Here is a 10,483-nt window from a genome sequence, read left to right as displayed (position 1 = left end):
ATGTCTATTATGTCAGACATGCCCAGCCTTTGTTTTGTTTTATGAAGCTGTATTACTCCACCAGTCCAACCAGTCTCTTTTCTACTCTCCTAAAGCCTTTTGGCGAGTCAAACATTCAAAGTGCCTGTTCAAGTTTGGAATGTGTCCAGTCAGTGGATGAAAAGGTTAGTTAGCTGCCCTGCATGATAACACCATTACATCTGTGTCACTGTGACTTTCCAGGTTACTTTCTCATTTGTGCCTCTTGGCTGGCGCTATCTTGGTTTCTTTGCGTCCGCCAGCGGCCCGTCGATGCAACGTGCCGCGCTCGTCCTCTCCTGACTGCTGCTTGGCAAAGTTGACAAACACCTGCACAAAAAAAAACAAATACCGATACAGTAAACTGATCTACATCAAGGGACGATATCAACCCGCTTATCCGGGATCGGGAAATGTCCCTTTCCCTGGCCACATTAGCCAGCGCTGACTGGGGGATCCCGAGGCGTTCCCAGGCCAGCGTGGAGATATAATCTCTCCACCTAGCCCTCGGTCTGCCCCGTGGTCTCCTCCCAGCTGGACGTGCCTGGAACACCTCCCTAGGGAGGCGACCAGGCGGCATCCTTACCAGATTACTTTTCTACTCAAAGGTGCAGCGGCTCTACTCCGAGTCCCTCACAGATGAGGGACAATAATAGGAGGGACAATAATATAAGTATATACTTTATATAATTTATAAAGAATATACTGTGTAAGTATGTTTTTGTGGTGGGTTAGAGACTGTAGGATGAGACTCACTGTCAATGGTGTCGCAATTCCTACTGGTCAGATGAATTCATAGTCATAATTTAATTGACTTATTTCCAGCATTATCTGTCTACAATATGTGCAAATGTAGACTGATATAATGCTGGATATCTATAACAATGCTAAGAATGTTGATTAGAACAGAGTAAAACAGCTGTGTTTAAGCAACGGCTTTAGATTTAATTAAGATTTCATATTTAGAATTTCATATCTCAATGTGTCAGTTAACGTGGGTATAATCGACAATTGTTTCTGCACCAATGTCCTCAAGACTAATTCCCTTAACATTTGAATCCACTCGGCAAACAACCTGAAGCCTTTCCGCTGTGGATTTGGACTCCCTCCCCTCTTGTTCTCGCGCTCCATTTGGACTCCCTCCCCTCTCGTGCTCGCGCTCCCTCCCTACCTGGTCTAGTGTTGTCTGGGAAACGGAGTAGTCCTCGATGCTGAGCCTCTCCTTATTGGCCACCACCAGCTGGAAGATCCTGGCGAGGGAGGAGGAGGCGATCTCGTACTGCAGCGTGTTGTAGTGCCTCTCCCTCTGCACGCAGCCGGCGAAGCTGCTCTCCATGAAGGCCTCGGCGGGGCGCAGGTCCGGCGACGCCCCCGCTTTAGCTGCCTTGATTTTCATGGTCACGACGTAGCCGTCACCGAACCTGGGCAAGGGAGGGAGACGGGGACAAAGCGTGAGACACTTTTAAGGGAATCTTAACGTCACAGTGAAATCAAATGTGACTTTGTTCGCTACCTCGCCATGTTCTTATAATTTATATCCAAGTCCCAGTACTTTTACATGTATTTTTAGTAGTTACTCCTTGGTGGAAAAGTAGACAGAAGTGCCCCCCCTGCAAGTATTGTAATGGTTTGTTATCATGATATTAGTATTGTACAAGCCTATAATATAAAAAATCATACTTGTATTTGAGATGCTGGATGGTACCCAGACACTTGAAGGTTCCATTGACCATGATGGCCAGTCGAGTGCAGAGGGCCTCACACTCCTCCATACTAGTAGAAAACAAACACAATAATCAATCTTGATTTTTAACACTGCTATTTAATGTCTGTGGGTAATTCATCATAGTTTCATGCATCGCTATAGTAAAATCAAGCAAATTGGCCGTGAGACAATGAATGCATTCTTGGCAGAGAAGTGAGCGTGTTTGGCCAGCTGCTGTGGCAGACGTGTGTGGCATGAAGTCGTAAAGTCATGTCAGTGTTGAACCTGTGTGATGTGAGCACCACGGCCCTCCCGTCCTGGATCACGCTCATGATGGCGTTCCACAGGAAGCGGCGAGAGTGCGGGTCCATTCCCGTGGTCGGCTCATCCTGAACACACATACAGGCACCAAACCTGAGTCCCTAAACCCATAATCCCATATGAAAGCTCATAATTCCATATGAACAGAGACCAAATCCTTATCTCCGTCAGCATATGGCAAATATTTCACATTTATGCCAATCTGAATTGAACTGTGCCATTTCCTGCCAATGTGTAAAACATTTGCGGCCAGGCCTGACTGCCCCCATATGGCTTCCCATCTGGATCCGTACACCATTTAATTGACAAATCCCTGCATAAAACCCCAAAACCCAATCAATGGGCCCATGTAGGAGTATGGCATTGCCACTGGCTAACTCACCAGCAGCACCAGTGCTGGACAACCAATCATAGCGATGGCTGTGGAGAGTTTGCGCTTGTTTCCTCCGCTGTAGGTTCCTGCACAGCGGCCAGCATACTCTGAAAGTCCCAGCTTCTGGATGCCCCACTCTGCCACCTAGAGGGGAGAGCGGATATATACCATTTGGTGGACGCTTCGATCAGAAGTGTTTCACAGTACCATAAAAATAAAAAAGTACCATCAAAGTGCCATAAAATAAAAGGAGCAAAAAATAAATAAACTGAAAAACAATCAGCAACATAGTAGCAAAAAGAAAACATGTACAGCTGGTTGAACAATATGAGTATTGACCTCTAGATCTAGGGCTCAGCCACCCAGTAATTTAATTGGACAACAGAATGAAAGAATGAGTTTGTGTTAGGTGTTTGTGTTAGGTGTAAGGTAGACTAGGTGTAAGGTAGACTAGGTGTAAGGTAGACTAGGTGTAAGGTAGACTAGGTGTAACGAAGCCAGAGTCCTACTCACTCGGGGGATCTCAGACTCGGGTACTCCTCTGAGACGGGCGTACAGGTAGAGATGCTCCCGGCCTGTTAGCAGCTCGTCAATGGCATCAAACTGTGGGCAGTAGCCCATGTTCTGGTGCACGTCCAGAATCTCTGTCAGGATGCTGAGAAACAAGCCACAAGGTGCCACTCAGCAGCGGTTTGACAGAGAGGTGACAGAGCACAATGTATGGTAGGAATAACGTTACATTCTTTTTAATAGGGTTTGACTGATATATCTCTTTGCCGATATATTGACCTTTTTTCTTCTTTTCTTTTATTTGTTTTTTGTTTTTGTTTTTTTACCATGGCGCATGCTAATGGAACTGTGGTCATAAGGAGGCATTTTCAGTGAGACACTCGAGGCGTCCGCATTGGCGCATCTCCCCCCCGACTTCCACAGAGATATGAGCAGGGGATTATGAGAGAGGAAACCACAGACTGCTGAACTTTTACCCACATTGAGTAAATCAATCTTTATGCTGCATGCAGCGTGTGCGGCCGCCAGGCGTAGAACAACACAAAACACATTTAGACTGTCGGCTTTGGCATCTGATTTGAAAGCGTAAAGAGTGAGACAGGTGGGATTTGAACCAGTGAAGAAGTACACACCAAGCAGCTGTTTATCTCATTGAGTTAGAGCCAGGAACTGTCCAGTCTCCTTAATCAGCTTATTTCTATCAGTGTTCAAAATACTGATGATAAAGAAGCATCACTGCTGGTATCTTACAGCCAGCAGCTTATCATGTGAACATTTCTGAAGCCAGAGCCTGATGCAGGGAGTGAACCAACAACCTTCTGCACCACATGCATTATGTTTATCTGGGTGAGCTACAGCCCACTTATGGATGACAATATTATAAACGAAAAATCATATCTTGGTGTGTTGAGTGTGTGTTCTAGAGGCCTGGGACTCAAAAGTCTCCAAAATATATTTCTTTCGTCATCTTTCTGTACCTGTAACCGGCCACAGTCGCCTCTCCTGAGCTGACGTCCGTGTCACCAGTCAACATTTTGAAGGTGGTCGTCTTTCCTGCGCCATTCACTCCCAGGAGACCAAAGCACTAACGGGACAAAAAGATGCTCATGGCTCTTTATGAGGACACATTCTGCTGAAACAATATGGTGTGGGGTGATAATAGCTAGTAATATCCCAGTTAAGGCCTTATTTGAAGATATTTATGGAGCTTAATTTCCTGATTACAAATGGCTCTGTGTGTATGAATAATTATTATCACAATATTAATGCAGAAATTGAACACAAAGAGTGTAAACATGAAGTTGACTTGAGCTAAACACAAAAAGGAAGAAGTTGAATATGGAAAATGAAAGCAGAGTTGTAGCTGGCATTTAGAATGCACTCAGTGACTTTACCTCTCCCGCAGGGACGCCCACACAAATCCGGTCCACAGCTGCCCTCTTCCTGCTCACATAAGTCTGTGCAGAGAGGCAGGGGGACAATAACAGCCAACTTTATTTGCAACAGTTACTTCATAGAGAAATAGAGTAATAAGAACTGAGAATCAATAAGATAAACGATAAAAGGTAAGTTGTGTTCACCTTGCTTTTCTTCGCAGTCTCATATTCTTCCGTTTTTATATTGCAATTATATTGATATTTTTTACCACTTATTTGAGACTACATAAATACTTTTTATATTTTTCAAAACCTTTTTGCACACCCTCATAACATTGAAATTCATACGCTTTTCATACCTTTCATACACTTCTACCTACTGTACTATTTTGTAGAATTGAAAATGTCAGTTGCATAATTATGTTTATATACTTTACTTTATTTGTTTATTTGGACGGGACAGTGCATATTCATGAACATTACACAAGGCAACGTAAATAAGCCGGAGTTAGCAAGAATGCTAAATTACATCCGTAGTCCCCACAGAGAGACAGAAAAACGACAGAGGCAGCACCAGGACAGAACTAAACAGAACAATACAAAAAAACAACATGAGCAATAACAAAACCAAAACGGATCAGAAACTAAAGTAAACCAAAGTGAACTAAACTAGGTTAATAAGACAAGACAAAACAAAAACAAGAGCATAACAGAGCAAGCAAAACAAGAGCACTACAGTACAATTTACACATGGTCGCAGATTTGGCTATTTAAAATCAATTTTTTTACGTTGTGTTTGAAAGATGGGAATGACAGACAGTTTCTTATAGTTTGAGGTAGCGAATTCCAGATTTGGCAGCCCTGGACTGAGAGGGTGTTTTTGCCGAAGGCAGTTGTCCGGTGTGGTACTACACAGTCCCCTCTGGCGAAAGCCCGAGTGTTGAGTCCTGTGTCAGGCTTCCGTTTTATGAATTCCCTCAGGGGGGGCGGGCAAAGTCCATGTAAGGTCTTATAGACAATACCAACCTGTTTAAAAACTTTAAAGTTGACAAAACTTAGAAAATGATACTTACTGAGGATGTTACAGTGGTGATATGAGTAGGGTTTTCTGTCAAAAACCTTCAGTGCACTTTTATATAACTGTTCAATGGGTTTGAGGATCGTTACTCCTGTGCAAGACCAGTTTGTGAAGCAGTACTCAATATGTGATAGTATCATACATTGGAGATAAGATTTGGCGGCCCCTACTGTCAGATAAGGTCTGATTTGTTTAAAGTTTTGAAGGTTGAACTTAATTGTGTTAGCAACCTTTTTTACATGTTTTTTGAAAGTTAGGGTAGAGTCTAACATTACCCCGAGGTATTTGAACTCAGACACCAGTTCAAGTTCCTCCCCGCCCAGAGATACACAGCTACAAAGGAATAAATCAGGCAAATGCAACAAAAACATCACATAAAATAACAAATAATTTTAAATTCTAGACTTTGGAATTGGCAGGAGGTACAGTAGACATGTAAAGTAACAGACAGTGGCCGTACCTTGGAGAGGTCTCTGATCTGCAAGATGTCTGACTTGCTCCCTCCATTGTAAATCCTCTGCCTCTCCTCCGCCACATCGTGGTCTTCATCTTTGACCGGAGACGAAGAGTGCCTGAAGTCTGATAACCTGAGGGGAGCAAGAGAAGAATTCACAACCCTTTGTAAAAGAATCCCACTTGTTTTAGTATCAAAGTGTGTACTAAATACTGAACTCTCTACAGGCCTCTCCTCTCTGCCCTGCCACGAAAACAATATGAGGGCCCGGCACACATTATCATCTTTGGGTCCGACCAAAACAGGTTTTTGAAAGTCAATGCTGATACCGATGGTTTTGTATTTAAGCTATACCAATAAGTAAATGTTTCCTGCCAATTAATATTCATAATTTTTTAATGTAACCATTTTCATGCCAAAAATTCATGTGAAGGCAGCTTTAGTGACGTGTGTTTCCATGATTTTTCTTGTGAGATTTGGGCAGTTCACCGAGAGCACAGCGGAGACAGAAAGTGTCGCGGCTCTGGGTGAAAACATGGGTGAAACACACACGCACATGCACACGCACATGCACACGCACACGCCATGCACATGCACACACCATGCCAGAGAGGAGGGAGTATAGGGTTCGACCTGCGCAAACCTGCACCGCTTACTTCAACACCTGGGTGTTATTTTTTAGCGTTAGCTTTGAAACTGGTTGACCCACCTCACCTATTCAGTGGCAGGGTAAAGTCTGGAATACACTACTGACTTTAAATGAGGAATTAATTCATGAAAAACATTATTGAACAATTAAATGAATAACTAAAGTGCATAAAGAAAACCAAATTTCATTGCAGGGTTTAAAACTTTTTTCATGTAGCTGTTGTCACGGAGGAACCTCCATGATTTGCCATATCTGGTACTAAAGGGCCAAATATCGCCCGAGATATTACATAATCATCTCTGAACCTTTTTTCCTCTTCTTTGAGTACTTCATTCGACAAAACAACGAGTGCAACAAATAAATGTTTCCTCTCATATCGCTTTGAGACATGTTTAGTAGGCTACACTGTGACTTAATCACGGCCCACGTAGGTCCAAGAATATTCTGTTTTTTTATTCAAATCAACACAGCAGCAGCTCGTTTCACTAATTAGTTCTTCTTCTCTGATTGAAAGTGTGTTAATTAGTCAGATGATCTGCTGTTTAATCTGCAGACTCCCTGGCCCTCTGTGGACTTGAGGATTGACAGCCACTGGTGTAAAAACTGAAATGCTACTTTATTAAGTGTATGTGTATGCGTATGTGTACATGTATGTTAGCCAGGCCCTTACCAGTGGTCCAGGAAGAAGCGGTACTGGATCAGAAGATTTAGAATAAAGAAGACAAAACCTTCCACAGCCATGAAAGCAACATTTTTCCCCACAAAGTCCCATCGGAACGGATCCATTGTGTACGCCTCACCTGGAAGTACAGCAGAGACACAGTCTGTACAGTGATGGATGACAATTAACTGTTTTTTTTTCCCCAGTCAGGAAAAAGAAAACCTAACAAGACGTGATACATTAAAAAAATAAAAAAAATAATAGATGCTGATTCCTATATTGCTCAGGAACATGTGGAATGTGATCATCAGAAATGCTTCAGAATGACAGTACTACAGTATTAGTACAGTACTACAGGATGGCACTTACCAAACCTGGCATATACGTCAGTGACAGCCTGGTTCATGGCCATGTCTATCAGGCCCCGGCCCAGGCAGAAGTGTGGGAACACCAGCAGGCCTTTCTTCAACCACTCATTAAATGTCAGCAGAGACTGGTAAAACACACACACACACACACACACACACACACACACACACACACACACACACACACACGGACACGCATGCACGCACAATTTACAATTAGCAAAGAATTGTATTAAAGTGCAGTAATGATACAGCACTGTTTAAAGATTCACATACACGTGTACATTATATACAAATACAATAAGCTTGAGATAATAACAAGTTTGCTGTTTTTGCAGTGCTCTGCTTCCTATCTTTGGGGGAGAATTCTTTTATGTCCACAAATTTTGTTTGAAGTGCCTTTACTGCGAGTTAAAAGGTGGAATTTTTCACTTTACTTTGAAAACAAGTCTTTGACTTTATTGTGATACCCTTTGATGTTTTTTAAGATGCATGTCTTGTGTTGCATGTATTTTTAATGAGTTTCAAATAAGCTAAACTAAACCTTCACAGAATGTGTAGCGTCTATATTGCCCTTACCCGATTGTTTTCAAACAGCTCCAGGATGAAGGTGATGGCGCTGCTGTTGATGCCTATGAAGAGGTTGATGCAGGACAGAGAGACGTAGGCCGTGCTGGGGATGTTGAAGATGTAGGACATGGGATACATCATGGGCGTCACTGACCAGCTGGAAGGTAGGAGAGCGAGAGGAAAGTTCAGGGGAATATACACAACTTCCAACAGTCAGCATAATTTTCTACAACAAGTACATTTAAATTTATTTTATCTCCCCGGCTTGTAATTTATGCATTTTGTTTTAGAAAGTTTCGCCCCTTGTTGAGTCTCTGTTGTCTCATTCAGTTGCAAATTTGTTTCTTTTGAGGTGATACGCTTTAATAAGGCCCTTTGGGTTTTCTTATCTCATTATCTCACCTGCAGAAATCTGAGCTCCCTTTCTTTTCTTTTTGCCGTTTTATCATTTTTACAAGTGCAAATTAAATCAGAAGTAAATTCCACCAAACAAAGCCTTACCCGTATAACAGGAGCAGTGCTATCAGTGCTGGAAGGTTGGTTGGAGATGTGTAACACTTTTTGTCAAAAGCCATGAAAATACCAACCACCATCGCGGTGCTGAGAGAGTAGTTCATCTACAGGGAAGAGACAACGTTCAAATGGTTAAGTGTAACATCCTCACATCAAATGCTCAAACAATTTAAGAGTAAAAAAAATAATAATGACAGTATATCATTATGTAAACAAAGGCAGTATGGGATAATAGCATGTCTCAAGAGGGAGGTGATGTCCATACTGAAGGTCTTTAATTAAGACAATAATTGGAGATAGTGTGACTACAACGAGGAATATAAATATTCAAAACCTGGAAATCTGTCATCATAAAAAGAAAGCTTGTTATATCCAAGAAATCAGTGAGAATAAAGGTTTTATCATCATGGACTCCACTTCCTGCTTCACCCACCAGGTCCCAGAAGAAGTTGGCCAGCCAGTAGACCACTGGACTGACCCCGCTGACAAACTGCAGGTGCTTGGCCTTGGTCACGCGCTCCTGGATCAGGTAGAGGACAAAGCTGGCTGGGATGAAGGACATGGCAAAGATGACGCAGATGGCCACCACAGCGTCTACTGAAGTGGTCAACCTGAGGAGAAGAAAGTATGGATGTCAATTCTGGGCAAGTTGGTCATCAGGCTCATGTTACTACTTGCCTGGCTATAGGTGCTGTAATGGTATATGTTGTAGCTGTTTTATTGTACTGATATTTAGCTGTTTCCTTTTGCTCTGCATGACTTGTGTTGTCTTTATTGAGTCTGGTTGTCTTGTCTGTACATTTTTATTGACTTTGTAGGTTTTATTGACTTTGTATCTTTCTTAACATCTTTCCAGAAGGACTGCAGTTGGAAATTGGCCAGCTGGCTAACACTAGCACATTTACACAAATGTTGATTAATGCGTGTTGTCCTTATAAATAAATAAACATTGAGTGGTGGAACTAATTGAATGATGTAACTATGCAGGGAACACCAACAGGAAAACCCAGAGCAATCTAGTAAGAGAGTGGCACCAGCGGAGGTCCAAAATGCGTGACTCATGTAACCAATGAATAGCCAGGAAGGGGGTTCACGCTATGTTTGAATGCTAAAATAAAGCTGATAATATACAATTTGATTCTTTAAATGTCTGACCCTTTCAAAGTACATCACAAATGGTTAATTTTGCTGCAACTCGACAGCGCTGCTTAGTCCAGAACCTTACTTCCGGAACTTTTGTGAGGTAAAAAAAACTGGTCCATTGGAGTGAATGGAGATGTCGCAACTCTTCTATTATACGGCTCGGCTCTGGGAAAACCCAGGATCAAAAACTATGTAAAAGGTGTTCCTACCTATGTGATAGGTATGTGATAATGTTACAGTTGCCAAATCTGTTGTCCTGTGCATCACTATCCAGGAGGAGTCAACAATCACCAATCAGTCAAACCGCAATGGCCTTAATTTTAAGTTAAGTTAAGTTATCCTTTATTTATCCCCTTGGGGAAATTCATCCTCTGCATTTGACCCATCCTCTACTAGGAACCTTCCTAGAACTAGGAGCAGTGGGCAGCCACTGTGCAGCGCCCAGGGACCAACTCCAGTTCTTTTGCCAGTACCTTGGTCAGGGGCACTGACAGGAGTATTAACCCTAACATACATGTCTTTTGATGGTGGGAGGAAACCGGAGCACCCAGAGAAAACCCACACGGACACGGGGAGAACATGCAAACTCCACACAGAAAGGACCTGGGACGGACCGGGGTTCGAACCCGGGACCTTCTTGCTGTGAGGCAACAGTGTTAACCACTGAGCCACCGTCCCCAGTTCAGTCTGGACTTTAGGGATAGTTAATAGGTAAATGTCCTGGGAGTGAAGAGAGTAGTTTCC

The 10,483-nt window shown here is 42.7% G+C and overlaps 1 protein-coding gene across 1 annotated transcript in view; it reads right to left on the bottom strand.

Annotated features, from left to right (window-relative positions):
• Positions 1–231: 231 nt before the first annotated feature.
• abca4b (ATP-binding cassette, sub-family A (ABC1), member 4b) overlaps positions 232–10,483 on the bottom strand; it is a gene marked incomplete at both ends in the record, with an annotated part of 48,467 nt that continues 38,215 nt past the window's right edge. The window contains 14 exons of the mRNA XM_083659072.1: positions 232–348; positions 1,190–1,439; positions 1,699–1,791; positions 2,009–2,112; positions 2,427–2,561; positions 2,931–3,072; positions 3,905–4,011; positions 4,322–4,384; positions 5,842–5,968; positions 7,155–7,284; positions 7,515–7,638; positions 8,093–8,240; positions 8,585–8,700; positions 9,030–9,207. Of these exons, the coding sequence (XP_083515198.1) occupies positions 232–348; positions 1,190–1,439; positions 1,699–1,791; positions 2,009–2,112; positions 2,427–2,561; positions 2,931–3,072; positions 3,905–4,011; positions 4,322–4,384; positions 5,842–5,968; positions 7,155–7,284; positions 7,515–7,638; positions 8,093–8,240; positions 8,585–8,700; positions 9,030–9,207 (1,834 nt within the window). The remainder of the gene's footprint in view (positions 349–1,189; positions 1,440–1,698; positions 1,792–2,008; positions 2,113–2,426; positions 2,562–2,930; positions 3,073–3,904; positions 4,012–4,321; positions 4,385–5,841; positions 5,969–7,154; positions 7,285–7,514; positions 7,639–8,092; positions 8,241–8,584; positions 8,701–9,029; positions 9,208–10,483) is intronic.

The sequence above is a fragment of the Poromitra crassiceps genome (genome assembly GCF_964638095.1).
Source record: "Poromitra crassiceps genome assembly, chromosome: 23".
NCBI lineage: Eukaryota > Metazoa > Chordata > Actinopteri > Beryciformes > Melamphaidae > Poromitra > Poromitra crassiceps.
Note: the sequence above shows the minus strand (reverse complement) of the source record. Positions and strands in the feature narration are given on the sequence as shown.